General features: G+C 38.6%; 1 protein-coding gene across 8 annotated transcripts in view; it reads left to right on the forward strand.

Annotated features, from left to right (window-relative positions):
- DLGAP1 (DLG associated protein 1) overlaps positions 1–26,885 on the forward strand; it is a 1,177,715-nt gene that overhangs the window by 975,994 nt on the left and 174,836 nt on the right. For 5 of the 8 annotated variants that reach the window (XM_069099693.1, XM_069099695.1, XM_069099698.1 and 2 more), the window contains one exon: positions 11,471–11,500. The exons of the other annotated variants lie outside the window; for them this stretch is intronic. In XM_069099693.1, coding sequence (XP_068955794.1) covers positions 11,471–11,500 — 30 coding nt within the window. The remainder of the gene's footprint in view (positions 1–11,470; positions 11,501–26,885) is intronic. 8 annotated transcript variants of the gene reach the window in all.

A 26,885-nucleotide genomic window follows, 5' to 3' on the forward strand; every position in this document is an offset into this window, starting at 1 on the left:
CACAGATATATATATAGATATATAGATATAGAGAGAGAGAGAGAGAAACAGAGAAAAAGAAAGAATATTTGGAAGAAAGATCATGAATTCACAGATTTAAAAGTGAAAAAGTTTGAAGCCTTAGAGACCAACCCTCATATTTTACAGATGAGGAAACTGAGACCCAGAAAGATTAAGTGGTTTGCCCATGATGATACAAGTAGAAAGTGGCAAAACTGGGATTTGAACAGTCTGACTCCAAACCTATAATTCTTTCCATAGTTAGGTCTCCAGCAAGGCTGGGGCTGAGAGTTCATACCCTTTAAGGATTGTTTGAAGGAACTGGGTATATTTAGCCTGGTGGAGAAATGATTAAGTTCAATTCAATAAACATTTATTAAGCACCTACTATGTATCAAGAACTGTATTAAGCATTGGGGGTTCATGGTAGTTGTCTTTGGATATTTGAAGAGGAGCTTATGGATAAAGGATCAGACTCATTCTACCTGATCCCAGAGAGAATAAGTTACATTTGCAGGGAGGCCAGCAAAGGCTTGAGGTAAGAACTGCCCATCAGCACAATGGGATGTTTATAGAAGTAATGGATTCCTCCTCTCAGAAAGCCTATAGGCAAAGACTGAATGACCTCTTGTCTGGAATGTTGCAGAGTAAAGGGAATTCCTACTCAGGTCCAGGTCAGACTGGATGACCTTTGAGGCCCCTACCCACTCTAAGATTCTAGGATCCTGTGCTTCTGATAAGAGCATTGATCAGTGTTCATGAGACGTTTCTACTGTCAGAGCTCTAATCATTGAACATTTCTGCTGGCATACAGCTGTTCCCTGTAGAATTCAGAAATCTGTCGTGTTTAGATGTTTGTCTCCATCCCAACAGAGGCCACAGGAAACTTTTTTTTTTTACATCTAGTTTAACTAGTGAGTCTTTCTATGGCCAATAACATGATGTAGTAACATTAACAAACACCAGGGGGAGATGCAGCTCTACAAAAGGAACTGTAGAAACCCTGTGGGTCTCATTAGATACACAGCAGGCTGGTTAGGCATCTCTAGCAAAGGAAAGAAATCCCTAATAAAAAGATAATTCTGCTAAGGATACAAATTGCAAAAAAGCCTTTCATTTAAAGCTCTGTGAATTAGCTTGAAAACTGCATTTCTGCATCCATTCCCAGCTGGAGGAATTTGCAAAATTTGTTTCAAGTATACAAAATGTATGTACAAAATACTTCATTTTAGTTTTCTGTCATGGAGCTCTCTACCCATGATTCCCCACCCCCAGGCATATTTATATATAAACTTTAAACAGTGACCAAGCTAGCCAGAGCTCTATTATTCAGCTCTCAATCCCTGAGTTCCTTTCCTTTGTATGACCATGGAGAGCCTTCAGCTTTCATTACTGGTTATACAGCCTTCTTCATCAGTACCAGGGCTTTATTACTATTGCTGCTGCCACCAGGTGTTGGCAGTCCCATCCCCCAAGAATGAGAGATCAAAGGTATGTTCACATCTGCTGCTCCCTCTCCACCCCCCACTTTTAATCTACTATTTGTTTCCTAAAACAAATAACACCTTTACAATCTAGGCAGTATTGTGCATGTAGAAAGGAAGAACAAATTAATTGAAAATAAAAAGCAATCAGGAACAAAACATCACTGTGATAGAAAGTAGGAAGCACTGGTATCCTGGGAGTATTTTTTTTTAATAGCAAATATAATGCTGGGATGTATAAATAAGATTCTCACAATGTGAAATAACCAGAGGAGCCTGGAGAGTAACGCTTCTCTACCACTTCCTATGACATCAGTGAGTATACTCTCAGGATCTGTACAGATATATAACCAGACATATATAACTTCTTAGCCAAAGAGGTTCCATCCAAAACATTGAAGGTTTTCCCTAAATATTTTAGCAACATCATCTATCCCATCCCATCACTCATTCTTGCTATTTATACCCACTATGCATTTCTCTATTGTCTTTTGCATCTCCCACCATTTTGATTTTTAGGGATTGTAATGTTCTATGACTTGAAGCCATATAGCTTCATCAGGAGAAAGACTGGTGTTCAAATGATAGGTTTTCTTGTATCAGGAAGTATCCTGAGATCATTGAGAGCACCATACTATTTCCCAAATGCTTGCTCTCTTATTCAGTTCTAGGACAAGCTCTTCGTCTATTTGTAATGTTTGTTCAAATTATATGTACTGATAGACTAATTTAGTGGACTCTTCATACAATAGTATATGATAAACAAGAGCTTTTCATTTTTATCTTTATAATCCTATCATCTTGTACAGTGCCTGGCACGTAATGCACACCTTATAAAGGTTTGATGTTTGATTGGTCAATATACATTTTTCATCCACTTGTTTTTTTCCCATATGAATGACTAGCCTAACTAATTTCATTTGAGTAGTTTATTGACTTCCAGTGCTTCATCTAAAGCAGAGGTACCTTTAGGCTCTCAGAGGCTGTGCCATTAGAGCATGTGTTCTGGTAGGTTTTACAAAGTTGAAAATGCTTCTAATGTGGTCCTAGCAATATTCTGTGTCTACTGAATGAGAAAAGACTAGCCAAGTATAGAATTCATGACCCTCAGGTTGGGTATAAGGTGACAAATTCTTCGGCCATGGCAACCAATGAAATAAAAGAAAGATGTAATTATCTAAAGGTTAGAAAAAAAACTGAAAAGAACAAGGAAAAAAGAAGACTGAAGAATCTTTAAACTGAAAAAAGATAATTGAGAATAAGTATTGAGAATGGTAAAGTCTACTTCTCCATGCCCACAGAAAACTAAATAAGATGAAATGAGTATAATAGAGACCAAGAAAAATATTCTGATAGTGGAGTTGCTGAATAACAAAATTAATTATTGTCAAATATCTAGGTATTTGACTAAGTTTGAAGATTTCAGCTTTGGGGGAAAATATTAAGTAATTCAATAACACATAGAAATTATCGTCCATGGGGCAGGTAGGTGGCACAGTGAATAGAGCACCGGCCCTGGAGTCAGGAGAACCTGAGTTCAAATCCAGTCTCAGACACCTAACACAAAACTAGCGATGTGACCTTGGGCAAGTCACTGAACCCCAATTGCCCCTCTAAAAAAAAAAAGAAATTATCATCCATTTCAACCTCAAGAAAAGGTATCCAAAATTCCACTCCATAGGCATATTTCAGAACTATCATCTATCCGTGTACTTTACAAGATAGCTTTATATAGGAATAACATCTTCCCTTTTTTTAATTATTTACATGATGATGATGATAGCATGTATATAGTGCTTTAAGATTCATGAAGTGCTTTACACATATTGTCTCAGTTGGTCCTCACAACTATCCTAGGAGGTATTATGCTATTATGTTATTATTATTATTAATTATGCTATTATATCCCCATTTTATAGATGAGGGAACAGAGGCAGACAAAACTTAAGTTAATTGCCCAGAGTCACAGTGTCTGAGGCTGGATTTGAAATCACATTTTGCTAATTCCGGGTTCAGTTCTCACTCCACTACTCCACCCTCTTAACAGAATAGTTAACTTCTCTTATACTACACAAAGTATTCAACAGCCCTATTAAGCCAATGTTGCCCTTTGCTGGGCTTCTACGGTCCTTTGCTTCAAATAAAATCACCAGTGCATTTAAAATCAAACCACAGTCAGAGAGTTATATGTTAGTTCCTAACTGATGGATCCACAAACGAATTATCACCTGAATTCTAGGATTATCCTGAGGATCTCCCACTTTTCTCCATAAACTCACAGAACTAAAGGATTCCAGAAATGGAAACATCATCTAGAATCAATTATTCCTTGATAGAAATATCTTCTACTACAACTAACTACTGCTTGAATTCCTCAAATAACAGGTAGCCTACGAACTTCTGGATCAACCTCTTTTACTTTTGGAAAGTTCTACTTGTTGGAAATTTCTTCCATGTATGACCTAAATCTGCCTCACTACATTTTCTATTCATTACCTTTAGAGGTCAACCCTATTGAGTCAAGTAGAACATAGCTAATCCAACTTCACTAAGACAGTCTTTCATATACTTGAAGACAATTAGTATTTCCCAAAATAGTATCTCCCTACTCTCCGTACTCTCTAAATCTTCTCCATTCCAGGCTAATCTTTTCAAGTTTCTTCAAAAGGTCCCCTATGACCTGAGGTCACATGGCTCTCTAGTGCCCCCATCATACTGGTTATCCTCATCTGGACAAGCTACAGTTTATTAATATTCCCGTTAAAATGTGGCACCAAGATCTGACTAAAGAAAAATACAGTGGAATTATCTACTCCCTTATTTTGAATACTATGTTTCTCTTCATGAAACTGTGAAGGGAATTATGATTACTACTACTTGATTCCTGACATACCTGTCTCTTGCCTGCTCTGTTTCTGCCTCTGGCTCCTCCCAAGTTAGGCACCTGTCCTGTCTAGACTACATGTAAAATTCTGTTAACAAAACCAAAGATTGTATTAGCTTTTTTGGATGGCATGTCACATCATTGACTCAACCTTGCAATTCCCTAAAACCTTCCTATTTAAACCATTATCTGTTCACATCTCTTCTATTCTGTACTTATACCATAATTTTTAAAATCTTGATAAAGGGCTTCATATTTGTTATCTATTATATTTCATCTTATTATTTTTAGTCATTATCCTAGCCTATCCTGAGTTGACCATCCTTAGAAATATATATATCTTACATCTACTTGTCATGATATAATGGAAATTTCACTGGAATGGGTGTCAGGAGATCCCAGCCCTAATTCTGCATCTGCCACTTCTTTATTGTGTGACCTGTAATGAGTCACTTAACTTTTCTGGGTCTCAGTTTCTTCATCTGTAAAACAGGTGCGTTATACTAGACCAGATTATCTCTAGAATCCTTTCCATCACTAAGACTAGAGCTGAGATTCCATTGGTTATTAAATTCAGTTAAACAAATACTTATTACAAATATTTTTAAATAAATAGTCACATAAGTAATGATGACTATTTCTATTACTGGAAAAGAATGATCGTTATCATCAAATATTTATTGAACAGTTACATTATGTAAGGAATAGTTGTGCCTGGAGATAATAGAATGAACTAAATTACTTCTTCTGTATTAGGATGACTCCTTCAGCTGAAAGTGATTTGAACTCACTTCACATAACTAATTTTTATTAGCCTATGGCTTTTGCTAACCCCCAGAGTAGCTATTTTTACATACAGGAAGGGGAATAGGAAGAGACTTAAGTATTAGAAGGCTTACTCCCCACACCACAAGCCCCTCCAAAGCCCTCTACTATGAAAAAAATGCTAAAAATAGAATAATTTGGATTGATGTGTTCTTTGAAAATGCAGATCCATCTGGGAGAGTTTACACAGAGGCAGTCATCAGTGATTCAATTCAACATGGGCCTAGAGTCAGGTAGACCTAAGTTCAAATCCACCTTCAGATACTGTGACTAGCTGTGTGGCACTAGGCTAATCATTTAACTTGTCTGCCTCAGTTTCTTTGACTGTAAAATAAAGATAATAATATCACCTACCTCATAGGGTTGTTGTGAGGATCAAATGAGAGAATATTTGTAAAACTCTTAGCACATAATAGATGCTTCAGAAATACTTATTCCCTGCCATTCCCCCTTTATTAAATGACTAGACGTAGAAGAAACTGTATTAGTCACAGGTGATAAGGACACAAGCCCCTGCCCTCACAAGGTCTACAATCTACCAGAAGAAATGAGATATACCCTAGTGCAAAAAAAAATTGAACCAGCACTTTTAAAACAATTTAACATTTTTTATTAAGTTGTTAATGTCATTTTAAATTATTTTTTTAAATTTCTTTATTTCAAAAGTTTCAAAAAGATGTTAATTATTTTTAATTCCCTGCATTTTTCCCTTTTTTGTAATTCAACAGATATTCAAATATTCAAAAGGATCTATGGTTTTAATTTGAGAGTTCCTTCCAACATTGTAGGATGGCTGCCCATCCTGTATAATTCTTACCCATATCCACCCAAGAATTCAGTAGAGAAGTTCCACCCAACATCCTTCCTTGATTTCTCCTGACATTGTGAGAGTATCAGTGGAGTACTCTGGCTCTTCACCTTTATATTCCTCATCTACACCATATAGCCAACTCATCTTCTCTTTTTAATGACGTCTTTCACTCCTATTCTTCTTCAAAGTTCCTCATTGGTTTTACATAGCAACATAAACCCACCATGCATTGAAAATCCAGTATAATCTTGTTTAAATTAAACTCATGTGATGCAGTATGACAGACATTTATTTACATGTATACTACGTAAGTAGCACTGTGTTAGGTGCTATGGAGTTTTAAATAATAGTTGGCATATATGAGCTACAGCTGCTGAACTCAACCAGCTCAAAGCTTAGCAGGGAGCTAAGACTATGACAGATAGCTATCATATACCATATTATATGAGTGCATTAGAGATTTCAAAGCAAAGTGCTATGAGAGATCTGATAGCAGAAGACATTACCAACCAAGGAGACTGGGGAAGTCTTTATGGAGGAGGTGGCATTTGAATTCAACTTTAAAGGATGGCTAAGAAGTAGTGTGGTAGAGTGATGTGAGAGTTTATTTTGTTTAACTATGCATATTTGGTACAATGACTTAGGTATTCTTTTTTTTCTTTCTTTTCAATTGGGAGGAATACATAAGAGGAAGGAGGCAAAGACTGAGGGAGCCCAAGAGGTGAAGAGAACAGAAGGCATATGAGAAGGAATCAAAGACAAACGGGATTACTTTGAAAGTTATATGGTGGGCTGGCTAGGTGGCGCAGTGAGTAAGAGCTTCAGCCCCGAATCAGGAGGACCCGAGTTCGGTTCTAGCCTCAGACACTTAACACCCACACAAAAAAACTAGCCGTGTGACCTTGGGCAAGTTACTTAACCTCAATTGCCCTCCAAAAGGCAAAAAAAAAAAAAAGTTATGTGTTGAGTTGAATATATACTTGAAAAAAGAAAAGCACACTCTACAAAATAGATTCCCAATTTCAAGTGCAGCCCCTCCTTTGGTTCCAAAATGTATATGAAAATGCTAGTTTTGTTCAATGTTTTTCAAGGACAGAATTATTTGAAAGTTAAATTTTGCTTAAAGTGGTATGATACAGAGGAAAGGGTACTGGTTTTAGTATCAGGTGACTGGAGTTCAAATTGCAATTCTGTTAATTACTTAGTGTGTGAATTTGGGAAAGTCTCTGACATCTCTGGGGCTCAGTTTCCTCACCCATAAAATGAGGGTATTAAACTAGGTGACCTCTGAGGTAGCTCCCTTTTTAGATAGTACAGTGGATAGTGTGCTGGTCCTGGAGTAAGGGAAATTTGAGTTCAAATCCAGCCTCAGAGGTTTATTAGCTGTAAGACCCTGAGTTAAGTCACTTAACCTCAGTAGTTAGCCTTAGTAACTTCATCTGTAAAATGGAGATACTCCTAATTCCTACTTCTCAGGGTTATTGTGAAGATAAAGTGATAATATTTGTAAAGTGATTTGGAAACCTTAAAGTTCTATATAAATTCTAGTTGTTGTTGTTAGCTAAAAATCTAAAAGGAGAGGGAAAGAATGGAAAGTATTCCAGACAGAGAGAAGAGTCTGTGAGTGTGCTTTAGGAAGGGAAGAGAGTTGTCCTGTCTGGTTTGAATACAAATTATGGAAAGATGAGAAATAAGGCTAGAAAGACTGAGTATTTTTAGGTTGTGAAAGACCTTGAATCCCAAGCAAAAGAATATAAATTTTACTTGGTAGGAAATAGAGAGCCATTGAAGATTTGAACACAGAAATGATGTGTTCAGATCTATATGTAAAATTATATAGTATAACAGAGGCATTGGAAGAGGAGATGGGGTGATGAGAATGAAAACTGGTGGTAACTAAATTTGGTGGTTAAGTCATTGGTAGTCTTTGAGAGAGCAAGTTTTTTTTTAATAAATTTATTTATTTTTACATGCATTATAATCTGTCCCTCTCATTGTCCCCCACAGAACAGATAAGTGAATAAATAAAGAGATAAAAAAGTGAGTTAATAAACAAATAAGTAAATGAAGCAGAAAAAAATAACATTATAAGCATGCATGGTATAGCAAAACAATTGGCCATGCCCAAAACTGTACGGTCCTCTCTGAATTTTAAATGCATCACCTCTCTGGAAAGAAATGGGTGATATATTTCATCTTCAGCCTTCTGTACTCATGGCTTATCATTGCTCCTATCAAAGCTATTTTTCTCTATAATGTTGTCATCTGCATCAGTCTATAGAGATCTTCCCAGGTTCCTCTTAAACTATCCGCTTCAACATTTCTTATAGTACAATAATATTCCTTTACATTTATATACCACAATTTGTTTTGACATTCCTTAATAGAAACTGATTGGAAACCCCCTTGGTTTCCAATTTGGGGCTACTATGAAGAAAGCTGTTCTAAGTATTTTTTGTACCTATAGGTCCTTTTCTTCTTCCTTGATCTTTTTGGGGCATAGGTCCAGAAGTAGTGGTTATTGTTGTTCCGTCTTGTTGAACTCTTCATGACCCCATTTGGGATTTTCTTGGTAAAGATACTGGAGTGGTTTACCATTTCCTTCTCCAATTCATTTTACAGATGAGAAACTGAGACAAACATGGTTAAGTGACTTGCCCCGGACCACACAGCTAATAAGTGTCTGAGGCCAGATTTGAACTCAGGAAGATGAGTCCTCCTTTGCAGGCCCAGCCCTTCATCCACTGCACCACCTAGCTACACAAAGAATAGAAGAGGGGAGCTGAAAAAATTCTCATGAGGTGACTTCAATCTTCTCTGTGAAGTTGAAGTCTGTAAATTCTCTGCAATGAGAGAGAATAGAGAGTTTAGAATTTTTGCTGTGGCAAATGACATAAGTACTTAATGAGAATTAAGCAGAAAGATTATCAAGCAACATCAAAAGCTCAGTCTAGGTTGTTGACCATGAATTTGTAGTGAGTGAAGTCAACTGCATTTATTAAAGTACTATTTATTAAAGGGGGTACTCATCAGCCTGAGGAGCAGAACAGGAGAATATGGTTAGTGGAAATTCCCTAGGTATGAGGATTCACACTTCAGGGATAGTGGAAAATCAAGGAGACAAGGGCTTTGAGACAGTACCTAATGAAATATCAAAGTGCTAAACCAAAGGGTCAAGGCTGGGCTTCAAGGCAAATGAAGCTAGAATGAAAGAGATGTTCTGGGACAACAGGGATTTGTAAGGAACTGAAGGTCATGATAAGAGCCAAGAGGAGAGTTGGTATGAGTCAGAGTGGGAGTAGTGAAAGGAACCAAGGTTGTGGTCGTGTTTTTATGTCAAGTAGTTTAATTCACAATGTTAAAAAGGACCAGAAGGCGTTAATGAGCTCTGAACTTGGACCAGAAATAATTATTCTTTTGAAGTCAATATTTTGATGATGATGATGATGATGATAGTTAACATTTCCATATGTCTAAGATTTGCTTAGATTTTACATTTATCTGATCCAATCTGTAAAACAGGCTTGTGAAGTAGATACTACAGGTATTATCATCTCCATTTTGCAAATGAGGAAACTGAGGCCCAGAAAATTTAAGAGACTTGCCCCAGTCATAGTGGTAGCCACATGTGGTGGTGTGGCTAAAATTATACAAGAAACACAAGAATAAAGAAAATGATTAGCCAGCCAAGTCTTCCACGCTGTGCATGGAGACTCTCCTATGATTTACAGGAACAGTGTTGCTGCCTAAAAAACCTGCTACGTACTGTTTGTGGTGCTGCCTGCTTGCTTTCTGGGCTGTCTGAAGTCCTTGTTCCAACAAAGTCACTTCTGCATCTGTTCGGGCTGCAAACCCTGTTGATCTGTCTGCTGCTAATGTTACCCACACAGTTCCTGCACCAAAGGCACATTTGAGTGCCTTTCTAAGACCTAAGAAAACTATAAGTGGGGAGGAAAGGGGAAGGCTACATCTTTTTCCTATAAAGAAATAACAGGAAATGACAACTCTTACTAATATTGGATTATTCACTTAAATCAAAATCCCTAAATATGGATCTACTTATAAGAGGAGATTCTACATTCCTAAGATTTTCTTCTCAATATCACACTAAAAAGAAGAATGTCCATTACTGATTTTTTTCTTTTTAAATGGAATGTAATGGAGAGTAAAAGAGTGGCATATTCTTTTGAAAGTTATAATGGAGGACCAGTTGGCATCATCAACTTTAAAAAGCAAGGTGGATACATGCCAATGCTGAATTCACCTGCTAAAATTAAGGAGCCCTTTGAATTTGCTGCATCTTCAGTCTGAAAGAACCAAAACCTGCCCCACAGCCCAAAGAGGGTACAGGCCCTGTCCTTTTGGCTGTCCCATGGATCTTTGAAGATTTCTTCAATAATGGCCAATTCAAAGGATTTTTTTTTCTTGAGCTCCTGTACCATGTCCAGTTTTCCCAAATCCAGTATTTTCCAGAGAAACTCTGCCTTCAGCTTTATACAGACTCTAAAGTAACTTGAAAGTTATAGTAATATAAAAGTAACCTCAAAATTTTAATTTGATGTGTAATATCAAAAGACAATCCAATACTTAAATCCAACAAAGTATATCCTAGAACCCAAGTGCCCTTATAATTTAGAGTATTTGATGGGAAGGACCCTGGAGTCTAGAGTGTTGGGCATTCTGGTCCTCTATCACTAATGATAGTCCCTTCATCTATAAAATAAGGGGACTGAGCTACATGATGTCAGAGGTACCTTGCAATTCTAATTTTATACTGTTAGACTAAATTAATCTCCAGAACCATCCTGGACTCCTACCCTGAGGATAAAGCTAGAAGGGCTTTGAAAGCATCAAACTGAAAATACTGTCCATGACCCAACAACCTCAGAGAAATAAGTTGCTAAACCACAATACAAAATTTGACCCCATGACAGATTTCAACAAAAACCTTCTAAAATGGTTAGAAGGCAAAGTGAGTCTTTGAAATTATACCTGGACCAGCTGACCACCTGAAACAAGCTGTGGAGGTCCTACCCCTCTCCTGCTTTCTTTCTCTTTTCCCTTACCCAGCCTACAATCAATACTCCCTTGTCTCTAAACACATTTAAAGTAGGAATCATTGCTGGGGAGTTGTCTCCAGCTATGTGGGGTTTTCCAGGTCGATAGTGCTTTAACATATTACTCACCAAGGTTTGTGTCTTACTTTCTCCAAAGACAGTTAAGATCTCTTTCTCATACCTTTTTATTGCTCAGTGTTTTAATTTGGAAGGTTAAAAGTGACAAGAGGAAACTAATTCGCTCTTAACCTGGACTAAAAGAAATTGAATTTTCTAAGTCAATATTCTGATTAAAACAAACTCTCTGATTACTAATAGTTGTAAGTCTAGACCTGAAGCATGTGTTATAGAAGACTGGACGGGTAATTTGGGACCATTATATAACTGCCATTTTTTGTTTTTGTTCAAGGTATCATAAAACTGAGTTCTGCAGTTGAAGGTACGTTTTTTTGCAACCACAAAATCAATGTTTTGCTCAGGGGATCCAAATAAGGGCTTTGGTATTCTTCCAGCAGTGGCAAGAGGGGCATCTGTAGCACTTTGGGTAGTTGATGGTCCTTTCCCCCCCGAGTGCCAACATTTGCCTTTCCATCTTGTGCCTCTGCTAGTTCAGAGTTAATAGCTACCTCTGGGTCTCTTACTTTCCTACAAGTTGTATCCTCCTGAACCAGGCAGCAAAACAGGAGTGTGGTTTCCGTTTTCTACTGTGACTGACTCATGCCAGATGACCTTCAGCAAGTCACTTAATCTCTGTGGGCTCCATTCCATACCGGGCAATGGTTATGTGAGTCTTTTCAGGGAACTTTGCCTTTGGTTCTTTCAACAGGGCCTTCCACTAAATTCTTTGGGCATTTACTCATACATAACACACATATTTGCCCTGGAAATACCTGTTTCCCAGAGAGCAGAACACCTAGTTATTCTTCCTAATGAGCAAAATAACTAAGTCGATATACATGGCAAATCTCAGTGGGGAGTGAGAGGGACAGGGGGGAGGACATGGTATGCTACCCAGGATAGGCTTTAGTATTGACTTAGAGATGTCCTTCCCATATTAATGAATGATCAGTCTCTTTAGCTTCCCCTTGCAGGAATCTGAGAAAGCAAGGTAAGGAAAAAGGGGAAAAGAAAGAAAGGGAAGCCTTAAGAGGGAAAAAGCCCAGGAGGAGACATGATAGGGTACATCCCCAGAGGGTTTGTTTCTTTGGGGGTTTTTTTTAAATGTTGCATTATGCCACATTATCTGACTGATGAGTTATTATTACAAACATTATCCTTATCTTTAGGGAGCATACAATCCAAAAGCAGAGAATATGTCCTTTTCTCTTTTTTTGTGAGTTTTTATGTTTGTTTGGGGTTTTGTATGTGTGTGTGTTTGTTTTACTGGGAGTGTTGTCAGTCACGCTTCCGAGGTTTCCTCATCCTGCTTAATCAGGGAAGGCTTCTCGGAGGAGGTGTTGGGCTTTAAGGTGAGTTTTTTAATTTAAAAGGAGCTATGACTCGAATGGGAAATGCATGGGCATGGGAGTGGGGAAATAATATGTTGGACTAGAGTAAAGGAATAGAGCTGGGTAGATAATAAGAGGGGGCGAAGGACAAACCACATCCAAAAGGGGGGAATTCTTACTTGTGAATAGTTTAGAACTGTGGTATTTCCAAGGAAGATATTAAAAAAGTAAATTCTAGAAATCATGTTGCTAAGAAAATGCCACTGCCCCATGCTACACAGAGAAAAAGGAAAAGGTGACACAGGACTGAGTACAGAGAGTGTGAGGGCAGAGGCAAAGGAAACAGGAAAAGTGTAGGGCCTCCAAGGCATGTTTCAGGTGTTCAGCCAGGCCAAGCATGAGATCAAAGACCCAGCCTGAATTCTGATGCCCAAAAGCACTCCATGTATAGGGACTGATTGTCTGCAGCAGCAGCTCTGGTCAGGGATCTTAGAACTGAGCTTCAGTTTAATTATCTATGGATCAGGAGTTCTTAAATTTTTTTTTGTGACACTGGTAGTCTGGGGAAGCCAGTGAATCCTTTCTCAGAATAATGTCTTTGAATAATTGAAGGAAATACTAAATTTCAGTTAGAGGTGGGTGAAAAATAAAGATGTAATTTTTTTTTCCACATCTAAGTTTATTGAACCTATTCCTGGGCCTTTGGGGTCCAGGGACCCTAGGTTAAGAAACCCTGCTATAGAAAGAATTCCAACAGTGCAGATTATCTGAGAATATTTTGATATTTTATGAAGGGCAGGTTTTGAAGTAATCGCTTTCCTATTGCCTGCTTGACTTTATGTTCAAAAATCATTTGCCCCCAAAAGCAACAAAAAAGTTAGCTTCTGAAAACTGATGCGTATTTTGCTACCTGAACTCCCACCAGAAAAAAAAGTGCTCTATGTTCTTCAGAAAAAGACTGGGGAGAAATGAGAACAGGAAGCAACTTAAGAGCCTGATTCCTTGGTTAGCCCCCTTCCTGGTCCCTTCCAACCTTCATCACTTTGCTCACGTTGTGGCCCTAAGTAAAGTCAGAGAATTCTGGCAATGGCATGCTCTGGTTCCAGGCCCACTTCTACCCCTCACAGCAGCATTTGATTGGCAGAGAATAGGAGCAGCTTGATAGGCTGCTAAGAAACATGTGAAAAGTCTTAGGTTGGCAGCCTTTCTGGAGGCATGGTCAGCATGCCTTCTTTGGGGCACCAAACCAAGGTCTATACGGTTTTCAGACAAAGCTAATGCTAGAGACTTTGCAAATTCTCACCTAATAAGCATATTTGCAAGTTCTCTCCATTTGTGAAGATTAATTTCAGGCAGTTTTATTGAGCCTGCTAAACTTAAAAAAAAAAAGTAAAATCAGAAGAGCACCCAGTCAGTTTGGTAGGATCTGAAAATGGTTCTGAATTGGATTGTCCTGGAACCAGGAAAATATCAAACATGTTTTGGGGTTGTTTGTTTTTAGGGGAAAAAAAAACAAAAGCAGAAAATATCTTGAGTCAAAACAGAGAACCGATCACTGTGTGGCTTGTTACTTGATATCCTGCAGGTTTTCTTTTCCCTTTTGTCTGAGAAAAAAAGATTTTCATTTAAATCCTCGAAGTGTGAAGAAAAACAGAACTGTCTCTACAAATTGCATTGACGTTGTGATTAAAAGTAATCCTATGTCCTTTAAAAGACCTAACATGATATTATTGCCTGCCTTGTAGAGACATATGACTGTGTTCTAATCAACCAGCAATAAAGAAAATATTTTCACAGAAACATTTCACAATTTTGCCTTGACTACCACCAACATTTTTATTTTATCCCTCTGTTGCAAATACTTTGGATTCTGGCTGTTATCATTGCTCAAATCAATGATCCCTTAGATTTTCTTAAACAATGAAGAAGTGAGGCATGCATAGGAGGAAAAATACACTTGCCAAAATAATTGTAAATCTTCTAGGATTTTCTCCATAGTAGATTTATTTTACCTCTAAGGGTTTTTGCCCTTAGCAAAATCTTTCCCTTTTTTTCAGACTAAGAGTTCACACTTGCCTTAACCAAGATAAAATGAGAGCATGGGTCATACAACATCTGAGTCATGCCAATGTTAGAATTATTTTAACATAACATTGTAGACAGGTTTGCCTTTTTAAGAGAGGGAGGGACCAGCCCCAGCCTGAAGCTTTTTATACACATAGACATATGTGTGTAGAGTGAGTTAAGAGGGAGACTTGTCAAGTCAAGAGAGGCAAGATGAAACAGAGCAAGACTAGATGAGTTGATTACAAGCCTTTTGAACTGATAACTGGGGCTGCGTCATGTGATGAGATTTGCCTGAAAGGCTATTTGTTTTCCACACTGTAGATGAGAATCGAAAATACCAGAATGACACCAAGTACTTTGAAAACCTAGACTAGGGAGATGAAGGGTTTGGCTTCTATGGATGACTGTTTCATGTTTCTTAAAATGGGAACAGATGAGTTTATGTGAAGAAATCGCAGAGATTTTCTCACTTGTCTGGCCCAGATAGAATTGTTAGCAGATCTCTTCTACCCCAAACCTTCCACCTAGTGAGGCTGTTGGGGTTGTGCCTCTGAAAACCACAGCAACATTCGACAGAGTAATAAGCCCATAGGTTTCCAGGAATGGATTTGTTTTCAAATGGTTAAGGCCCCCTTGCCATCTACAAGTTTCTGTTTTGTTTGGTCATTCTACTAGTAACACTGGTTAGAAAGTCTTTGGGGAAGAAGGCGTTTGTTTCTCTAAAAAAATATCAGGGCAGCCTAGCACCCATCAGAGAAGGGGACTATTAGTAACAGCCATGAAATTCTCTAGCTAGGGCTTCTCAAAACATTATAGTGCTGACCTACTACATACAAAGTTTCTTCAAGACGATAAGCACAAATATACAAAAATCTGACTCAACCCTTTTCATCCCATTCTTTAAATCATCCAGTATTTCAGACTGACTTTCTGTATCATAAATAACTAACAGCAAACAGCTTTCATCGATCAGCAGGTCCTAGTATTTCTCTCACTAAATATTCCAGATGAATAGGAAATTCATTCATTTATTCTCCTATCTTGTACACCATGTCATTTCCAGCAGACTTATGTGCAATGTATCCACAAGGCAATATAAAATTAAAGTTGTTTTTATTTTTTTAAACATCAAATTGGCATTTCATTACTTCCCTGAAAAGGATCCTCTGTGATATTTCCCCAGTTGTTCTACAAAGTGCTACACACTGAGTTTAATTTCCATAAACCCCATTGATCTTTTTATTTTTTATCAGTTTATTGCTCGTAATAAATTTAAATGAAGTTTCTGATGTTTATATTGCTAAAAAGCGAGACTTCGTCATTCTCTAGGTAAAATACCTGAAAACAACTACTTTTAAAAAAAAAGGTATGGGGCAGGGGGAGGAGGGGAAGAAAATTTGGAACTAAAAAACTTGTGGAACTCAATGTTGTAAACAAAAGGCAGGTAGGTGGCACACATAGAATGCCAGGCCTGGAGTCAGGAAGTCTCATCTTTCTGAGTTCAAATCTGACCTCAGACACTAACTGTCAATAAATTTTAAAGAAAAAAAGATAAGATAAATTATAGTAACACATAAAAAAGGTAGGGAGAGGAGTAACCTCTCTTTTTTTTCCAATTAAAGTGTTTTATTGATGCTCTCTTCTTTTTTGTATCACTTTCAGTTGTTTCTAGTCACATTCGAGTCTTTGTGACCCATTTAGGGTTTTCTTGGCAAAAATACCAAAGTGATTTGCCATTTCCTTCTCCATCTCCCCTTTATTTTACAGTGTGGAAACTGAAGCAAATAGGGTGAAGTAATTTGCCCAGGGTCACATTGCTAGGAAGGTTCTGAGGCCAGATTTGAACTCAGGAAGATGAGCCTTCTTTATTCTAGTCCTGGCATTCTATCTACTGTGCCACCTAGTATAACACTAACACTTCCCAGTGTCTCTGCCATACCTATACACACTCACAAAATAGGATCCTCCTTTATAACAATCTCAATCAAGCAAAATAAATCAGTACATTAGCCATTCCTGAAAATATATGCTTTAATTCTATACCTGTATTCCACCACCTCTGTAGTGAGAGGTATGAATCATTCTTCATCTTAATCATCTGAAGTTACTCTATCTGGTATCTTCTCTCAGTAGCAGTTCCCTAGGGTATAAGATGGTAATGGACTAATAAATTGAAGGCAGAAACAGATCATCTGAGTCAAAGGATTTATTGGTGAGCCTAAAAGAGACATCCAGATCTCCTATTACTTCCTTTAATGATTAAAAACCAAACATGGCTAACCTTGGGAAATGATCAGCTTATAGGTAAAGAAAACAGTGACCTACAGTTATGGTTTCAAGGACAATTAAATCAATCAATCAAAAATCAAAAAACAGGTATTAAGTTCTTACTACATACCAGGCACTGTGTTAATCACTGGGGATATTAAGAAAAATAAAAGGGGCAGTTAGGTGACGCAGTGAATATGGCACCAGCCCTGGACTCAGGAGGACCTGAGTTCAAATCCCGGCTCAGACACTTAAAACTTACTAGCCTTGTGATCTTTGGCAAGTCACTTAACCCCAATTGCCCTGCCTTCCCCCCTCCAAAAAAACAAAAAGAAAAGAAAAAGAAAAAACAGCTCCTGCCCTCAATGAGCTTACATCCTAATGTGGAAATTACATGTAAATCAGTATGTACAGAATAAATAAAGAGTGGATAGAAGGTAGACTTAGAGGAGAAGGCATTAATAGTTGGGGAAACTGAGGAAGGCCTTGAGCAGAGGCTTAAAGGAAGCCAGGACAGTGTACAAAGACTGATTTTCTTTTTAATTTTTTTTTCTTTTTGGAGGGCAGTTGGGCACTTAGCCACCTTTACAAGGACTGATTTTGATAGACTTAGCCCTTTTCTCAGCAATGCAAGGACCTAAAACAATTCCAAAAGACACATGATGGGAAATGCCAGCCTCATCCAGAGAAACAACTATGGAGTTGGAATGCAGAACAAAGCAGACTATTTTATTTTTTGTTTTATTTTGTTTTTCTCTTTCTCGTGGTTTTTCCCATTCATTATAATTCTTCTATGCAATGTGGCTAATGTGAAAATGTGTTTAACAGAAATGTATGTGTAGAGCCCATATCAGATTGCAAGCTGTCATGGGGAGGAAGGGGGAGAAAATTTAAAACTTATAGAAGTGAATGTTGAAAACAAAAAATAAATAATTCAATTTTTAAAAAATAAAGGAAGTCAGGGATGGCAAGAGGCAGATGTGAGAAGGGATTGCATTCCAGACACAGCAGATTATCAGTATAAAGCTATGGCAAATGGAGTGTCCTGTTCAGGTAACAAGTAGGAAAGTAGACAGCATGGGAGGAGTAAACTGTGAAAAGACTGGAAAGGTAGGAAAGAGTATGTTGTAAAGAGCCTTATATGTCAGACACAGGATGTCGTATTTGATCCTGGAGCTAACAGGGAGCCACTAAAGTTTGGGAAGGAGGGAAGGACACGTTAGAAGCATGGGGGAAGGGTAACATGGTCAGACTTATGCTTTTTAAAAATCACTTAAGCAATGTGTAAAGGACAGATTAGAATAGGGAGTAACTTGAAGCTAAGAGTTCAGTAAAAAGACTATTGTGGTATAGGTGAGAGGTGAGAGAGCCTGAACTATGTGAGTAGAGAGAAGAGGAAAAATCCAAGAGATCTTGAAAATAAATAAAGTACAAGATTTCGTAACTTCCTCTATATGTAGAGTGAAAAAGAGAGGAATAGAGTCTGACTCCCAGGTTTCAAAGGTGGGTGACTAGAAAGATGACGATCCGCTCAGCAATAGGCAAGTCAGGAAGGGAAGGGAAGTAGGGGGCAAAAATAATGAGTTATATTTGGGGCATACCAAATGTGAGATACCTACAAGACATCTGGTTTGAAATGTCAAGTAGACAGTTGGTGACGTGGTTAAGCTCAGAGGAGAGACTAGAGGTGGGATAAATAGCTCTGGAAATCATATGCATAAAGATGATCATTGAACCCATGGAAGCTGATGAGATCCCCAAATGAGGGCATCCAGAGAGAAAAGAGAAGAGGGCTCAAGTCAGAGCAGGGGGGAGGATGGGGAGAGGATGGGAATTACACACTAGACAGTGAGAATGGCATTGATAAAAATCCAGCAAAATTAGCTGAGGAATATTGTTGGGCAGGTGGCAGAAGAACCAAGAAAAGGAAAAGTCATGAAAACACAGAGCAGAGCAAGTATTCAGGAGGAAACAATTTTCAAGAAGAATTAGGATTGAGAAAAAAATCATTAGATTTGCCAGTTTAGAGATCATTAGCAACTTTGGAAAGAGCTTTTTGAATGATGAGATCAGAAGACAGGTTAGAAGAGGTTTCAAAAGAAAGTGGAGGCACCCATTGTACATGATGTTTTTCAGTTTAACTGAAGAGGGGAAGAGAGATATGAAATGATAGCTGGTGGGAATGGTAACATCTAGTAAGAGTTTTTAAGGATAAGGCAGACTTGGTCTTATTTGTAAGCAGTAGGGAAAAACAGAGGGCAGGTAGGTGGCACAGTAGATAGAGTGCCAGGCCTGGAGTCAGGAAGACTCATCTTCCTGAGTTCAAATCTGGCCTCAGATATTTACTAGCTGTGTGACTCTGGGCAAGTCATTTAACTCTATTTGCCTCAGTTTCCCCATCTTTGACATGAGTAGAAGGAAATGGCAAACCACTCCAGTCTCTTTGCCAAGAAAACCCCAAATGGGGTCATAAAGAGTCAGACATGACTGAAAAATAACTGAATAGCAAGGTGTAAAAGCCAGGCAGGAGCAGCTTTTCAGAGGACTGCTGCTCTGAACAGCTTTCGAGGTTCTGATTACATAGCACAGAGAACTCTTTATTCAATAACAAATCAGAGCAAAACATTTACAGAAAATCAAGGTACAGCATTCAGAATGTTACAACTTATCACAGAAAAACAAAATACAGCATTCACCATGTCACAACTCAACAACTTATCACTAAAATGGCCCCATAGTTTTCACCAAAGTGGTCACATCATTTTAAACAAAGTACATTCATTTAGTCAATCACAAAATCCTTAATTCAATCACAAAGTACAAAAGTCAAAGTTCTCCACCCCTAGGTCACAGTAAATCATAATCTTCTCAGTCAGTACACAGTATCCAAGTAAGGTCTTCTAGAGGCTGGCTCTCAGCTTCCATGGTTCCTCTTCCATGGTTCCAGCTCCAACTGTCACCTGGATTCAAAGGCAGGAAGCTTCCAGTTCCTTGTCCAGCTCCTTGTCCAGTTCCCATTCCATAGTGAAGTTCATAGAATCCAGTCCGCTTCAAGTCCTTCACAGTTCCTGTTTCTGGGAAGACAAAGCTTGACAGAGCCACAATAATATTCATGAACATTGCGGGCACCATCATCAATTCACTAACTGCCTATGAAATCAACTCAGACCCACCAGCAAGGTCTGAGAACTCAACACAAATCATCAACATAGAAATCAACATAGACCCACAAACAAGGTCCAAGAGGTCAGCACAAATCATCAGTAAAGTCCCAAGGATCTCCAAAACCCTCCTCCAGAACTTCTATAAAATACAACCAGAAAATCCTCTTTCAGGGCTTCCAGTAAGGCCCCAGGCCTTCTGTACAAAGTATCACAAACAAACATCAACACAGACAGAACAGACAAACATAGAGTGCTGGGATATCACAAGTTTTCTCCTTCTTGACTCTGCTACCACAGAAGTTCTCTTCTCAGTTCTTCTGTCTCTAGCCTGGAAATTCTCCTTATATATGATCTTTAGCTCCTCCCCTTCCTGTTGCAGGAGTTCATGAGTTCTAGGGTTCACAAGTTGTGGGGTTCATACATTCTGTTTCTTAACAGACTTGATACAAGGCTCAAAAGAAACTTGAACTGAAACAAGATGTTAATTCAATAGCTGAAACAAGGTGTGAACTACTTCTGTGCTTGACATTACACAAGGAAAGGAACTAATAGATAGAAAAAGATTGAAAATTAGAGAGTGTAGAAATGATAAATAGTGAGGCTAATATTCTAAAGAAGACATGAGGGGGTGATCAAGGATTTATGTAGAAAAGTTGGCCTTAGTAAGCAGGACAGCCACTTGATCGTTAGATACTGAAGTGAAGGAGGAGAGTGAGATAGGGAAATGCTGTGAGAGGGATTGAGCTGCCAGCAAATGGAAATATGAGTCAAGTCCTCAACAGAAGGTTTGAGGAGGCAGTGGCACGTGGGTTTTGAGGAAAGAAGAAGAGGTTTGGGATCAGAAAAGGGAATAAAGAACTCAAGAGTAGAGGATAGTGTGGAGTTGATTTTATTTACCCATGATTCACGGTTAGAAAAGGAGGAGACCTCAATACCAGAACAAGTGGTCTGAGATAATATTGAGGGATGGAAGGATTAGAGGTCAATAGGGAGAGATAGGAAGATAAAGGTTCATCTCAACCCATTCTTCCTTCACACACACACAAAAAGAGTTACTCCACTGACCTTTCAAGAAGTCTTCAGGGAAAACAAAACAAAACAAAAAAAGTCTTTGCCTAGAACTTCACCCTTAATAATTCATTCTTTTTTATACCAAAGTCTTTTCAAGAATTTCAAGAGCCCTTTTTCAAAATGAAAAAGCCTGACAATAACATGCTTTCAGGTGATGGAGCTATGAATTTGTCCAGCCTTTGTAGAAAGCAATTTAGAAGTATACTCAAAGTCATTAAACTGTGTGTATACTTTTTTTTTTTTTTTTAGCAATCGGGGTTAAGTAACTTGCTCAAGGTTACACAGCCAGTTATTTCTGGGTGTTGTGCTAAGTATCTGAGCCTGGATTTGATCCCCAGGTCATCCCAACACTGGAGCCGGTGCTCTTACTCATTGAGCTGTCTGGCCACCCCTAAGCAATTGGGGTTAAGTAACTTGCTCAAGGTTACACAGCCAGGTGTTTCTGGGTGGGTAATAAGTGTCTGAACCCAGATTCGATCCACATGTCATCCCGACACTGGAGCCGGTGCTCTTACTCGCTGTGCTACCTGGCTGCCCCTGTGTGTATACTTTAATGCAGCAATATCACTATTGGATCTGTGTCCCACAGCAATCAAAAAAGAAGGTAAAGGACCCCTATTTACAAAAATATTTATAGCAGTTCTTTTAAAGCAGCAAAGAACTGGAAACTAAGAGGGTGCTTTATCAGTTTGGGAATAGCAGTTAGAAGATTATGGAGTACAATTATAGAAATATTTTAAAAAATGGACAGGAGGAAGAAAGGAAAGCAAAGAGTGTTAATGAAACATTCAAAATATAAATTTCTAGAAGAGACTAAAGGAAAGTTCAAAGGGATGCAGACAAACAAAACAATGTTGATAAAACTGTGTCAAAGAGAAAGAGTGTGGAAAAGTTGAGAGAGTTGACTTTGGAGTCAGTAAGATCTGCTTCTAAAACATACTCCAAGTATGACTCTGGGCATGAAACTTAACTTCTTATTCATTCTCTGGGCAACTCTTTAAAAAAGTATCAGTTGCAGATAAGGTACTGACCGACGTCAATAGGGGGAGTTTCCTCATCCAAATTTCTATATAACTGAAATCATATTTTCAATCCCTATTCTATTAAAAAGAAACTATATGGAATGGTTTCGTGTATAATCTTTATTTTCTGTCCATCTTTGTATATGGAAATATTCATTTTTGTTGATAATTTTCTAGTTAATAATAAAAAAAGAAAACCTGATAGTTTATCAAACAGTTTTCCAAAACCAAGACTAAGAAAGACCCCATGAAAACAGAATATAGAATAACATTCAGGAGGAGGTCAGTATAGAAAAATGGAATCAGAAAATAAAAGGATGCTAATGACAAACTTCCCTTAAATTCATAGGGTTGGAGGGGAGGGGAAGGGTTGTTTTGTTTTTTGGTTTTTTGTATAGAGCCCTTAACTCTCAGAACCTGTGTGTCCCAAAGCAGTATTTCAGTGGTACTTGACTACACCGCACCACAGGCATCTCTTTCTTGTCTCTGTCTCACATGGCTCCTTTCTCCTTCTGCTCCTATTTTTCTCTTCTCTCCCTATCTCTATACTTTCTCCCTCTCACTGGATTTTGCTTCTGCCTTTCTTTTTTCTCTCCTACCAAGACTTTATGTTCTAGTGACACCCCTACACACACACTCACACTCACACACACACATACACACACACTCACACACACAGCATTGCCTAATCTTATAAAGTAGAAAAAAAGATCACATCCTGGCTCTTATCTCAACAGAGCTCTACTAAAGAACTCCACTCCACATCTTCTACAGACTTGTTTGCTAATCTCTCCTATGTATTTATAATTTGTATTACAGTTATTTTTGTGCCTGGCCTCTCTTTCCAGCTATATTACTAACTCCTTAGGGGTTGGGACTTTGTCTTATTCTTCATTATCTTATCCAAGGCCTAGTACAGTGTCATTTACTTTTTTGGTTTTTGTCTCTGGACCTATGATTTCTTCAGTATAGGGAACTGCATAGGAGGAAACTCCTTTTACCTAGACATATCTTCAACTGTTCTTCAATTTGTATTAGAGAGTTGCCAGGTGGGGCTGGCCCTAGAGTCAGAAGGACCTGAGTTCAAATTCCACCTTGAACACTACTGTCTGATCTTGGGCAAGTCACTTAATCCCAACTGCCTCCCCAAAATAAAACAAAGACAAAAGAGAGTTGTCAGGCACCCCAAGAAATAAAATTATTTCCCCAGGGTCATACAGGTCAGTAGTTAGACATAGGACTTGCACCCAGGGCTTGCTGACTCTGAGGCCAGTTCTCTATCTTCTACTCCATCTCTGGTTGTCCTGACCTATGCCTGGCCCCTGACTCCAATGACTGGAGGAGAGAGTGAGGTTGATGACTTCACAGCTCTGCCTCACTTAAATACAATTCACTTGCAAGTCAAGATATCACTCTCCTGATGTCATTGGTCTTCTTCAAGAATGAAGGATGAACATGATATCACAGTGGGCATCTGACATTCCATTTGTTGAATCACATATTGCAGAGGAAGAATCCACAGAATTTGGTGACTAATTGGGTGTGAGCTGCCACAGACAAGGAGAACTAAAAGATGCTTATAGCTGGCATGGATGTTGGCTATAAGGTTTACAGTATGCTTTATATATGCAACAACAGAACTGCTTAACCCAGAGGCAGATAGGCACCTTCTCCCCCCAAAGGGTCCAAGGTCTTGACTCACAAATAATGAGTTAAGTCCTGACAGAACCTGAAAAGTGAGATCAGGCTCTTCTCATTGTCTCTAGCTTTTTATGCCTCCCTATTCCCACCACAAAGCCCTGGAAAAAGCAGCCTTAGTTTTGTCCCATGTCTAGGATCTCATCAAAGGGCATCAGAAGGGGTCTCAATATATAAAGTAGGTCAAGTATAAGATAGATATTTATTTTTATTTATAGTCTTTTTTTTTTGGAGGGGGAAAGGTAGGGCAATTGGGGTTAGGTGACTTGCCCAAGGTCACACGGCTAGTTTTTGTGATAAGTGTCTGAGGGAGGATTTGAACTCAGGTCCTCCTGATTCCAGGGCTCTATTCACTGTGCCACCTAGCCACCCCTAGATATTTATATTTCTCTACACAAAAGAAATTCTTGAAATGCTTAAAATTCAAAAGACTCACAAGCACATGCTACAGTGAGCCACAATACCTGCTATGGTTTCCCAGGGGGCTCACACTTAAAGCATCAAAACATGGAAATTTTAATGAGCCCGCTGAAGGGCCATTTTAGCTTTACTTCAGTCCTACATTGCCTTGCCAACTCCCTTCGGGGCCACACCCCGCCATGGAAAAGCAGGGCATGAAATCAGCCTGTCTTCCTGTCGGTGACCATCTCTTCTGAGAATGGAGCAGTTGCAGAAAACTCCTCCTCCTGTCAGACAGTGCTTCCTGAGCAAGCCAGGAACGTCTAGACTCCAGAGGTGACCACTTCCAAAACGCCCACCTTTCATGACCACGACTTAGTCACCTATGATCAGGGGAAGAAGTGCAAAGGTAACAAGGTAGAATGCCACTACTTAGTCACCTATGATCACAGAAAGAAGTGCAAAGGTAACAAGGCAGAACGAGACCCAGGGCCACCCTTGGGTTCATCTAGGTCGACCGATGTGATACCTGCCAGGGAAGAGAGACCTTTGTCTGGGTCACTGGAAATCCATGAGAGCCTTACAGCATTGCCCACATGCTTGGCACAGAGTAGGAAGAGAGTGTAAGAGTAGAAGCATCTCTCCCTTTAAAGTGGGATGTTGGAGCGGCCAGGTGGCTCAGTGAGTAAGAGCACCGGCCCCAGTGTCGGGATGAGCTGGGGATCAAATCTGGGCTCCGATACTTAGCACCACACCCAGAAATGACTGGCCGTGTAACGTTGAGCAAGTTACTTAACCCCAATTGCTTTAAATAAATAAATGAATGAATGAATGAATAAATAAATAAATAAATAAATAAATAAATAAATAAATAAATAAAGTGGGATGTTGTTGTTATTCAGTATTAATCATGTCCAACTCTTCGTGACCCCATTGGTGTTTTCTTGGCAAAGATGCTGGAGTGGTTTGCCATGCCCTCCTCCAGCTCATTTTACAGATGAGGAAACTGAGGCAAATAGGGTTAAGTGTCTTGCCCAGGGTCACACAGCGAGGAGTGTCTGAGGCCAGATTTGCATTCACAAAGATGAGCCTTCCTGACTCCAGGCTAGCACTCCGCCCACTGCACTACCCAGCTGTCTGAATAGGATAGGTTTTCCTAAGGAGTAGCAAATTGTCTTTGATTCATTCCTCTGCTGCCATCGCAGTACCAAGGAGTGGCTCATCTGGTCATCTTTCAGGGCAGAGAAGTGGCCAGACCGAGCTTAGCTCAGTTCTATACATAATCCTTAGAGATTACCACCTACCACCATTGCACATATAGTGCCCCCTCATCTGATCCTCTCAACAACTCTGTGAGGCAGGTGTTACAAGTATCTCCATTTTACAGACAAGGAAACTGAGGTGAAGTGACTTGCTCGTGAAAACATAGCTAATGAATGTTAGCGATGGGATTAAAATCCAGGTCTATCCTGATTCCTTATTATATCTTGAAAAATGATTCGATTATCACAGAATTTAAAAACTTAATGAAACCTTAAGGATCACATAGCCCAACCCCTTTATTTTACAGAAGAGGAAACTGAGGCCTAAAGAACAGAAGCAACTTAATCTAGATCACATTGCTAGTAAGTGGCAGAACTGGGATTCAAATTAGGCTTTCTGACTTCAGCATACTGTCAATTATACTATGATTTACTGTAGAAATACACTGGATTCCAGCTTCTTCAAAAAACACCTAAGTATAACTATAAGGTGTAAAATCAACATAAGTAAAATAATTAGGTTAATAAAGAGTTTTAATTCAAGGAAATTAATTTTATATTAATATTTTCTAACCCAACTGGTTTTTATTGTGTTAATTAATTCAAACTAATTGGGTTTTTTTAGACACATGAAGAATGTCAATGTTTTTTATTAACACCATTTAAAAAAAAAAACTCCCAAATCACGTTTTTTCAGCGTTTAGGCAGATCCCATCTGTAAATTTTCAAACAGGCAATCCTATTTATAAATGAGTATTGTATGAGGTCCCTAACAAATACATGACTAATTGTTTTAGAGCTGCCATCTTGTTTTATTTTTCTTGGGAAAAATAATAATCAGAATTTGCATTGACAAAAGGGAATTTAAAAACAACATAAATTATTCTTGTAGAGGTCATCTCTGTAGTTTTAGAAAAATTGTTATATCTTCTCTTCCCAGTGGATTTCTTTTCTTTAAAGAATGTAATAGAATCTAGATCCCTGAGGGATGGTAAAAACTATCTAATTCAGCCCCATTATTTTACAAATAAAGAAGCTCAAACCCAGAGGAGTTAAGTGCTTTGCCCAAAATAAATTCAGCCAGGATTTACATAGAGGTCTCCAGACTTAAGAGTCTCAACTCTTTCCACAAAGCCAGAGTTTATCATAGCACATGACTGTTCTTCATTATCACTAGATTGTTCTACATATAAATCATTGTCTAGTATCCCATTTTGTAAGTATAGTATTCAGAACTAAAAGGAAACTTAAGAGATCATATAATACCACTATTTGTTCTATTTCACAAAAGATGATTAGGGGAAAAGGAACAGAACCAATATGTTCTAAAATATTTAATATCAGCTCTCTTTGTGGTAGCAAAGAACTGGAAATTGCAGGGATGCCCGTCAATTGGAGAGTGGCTGAACAAGTTGTGATATATGA

The sequence above is a fragment of the Petaurus breviceps genome, unplaced genomic scaffold (assembly GCF_028583685.1).
Source record: "Petaurus breviceps papuanus isolate PSGF00001 unplaced genomic scaffold, PetGlider_PUasm1.0 38, whole genome shotgun sequence".
Lineage (NCBI taxonomy): Eukaryota > Metazoa > Chordata > Mammalia > Diprotodontia > Petauridae > Petaurus > Petaurus breviceps.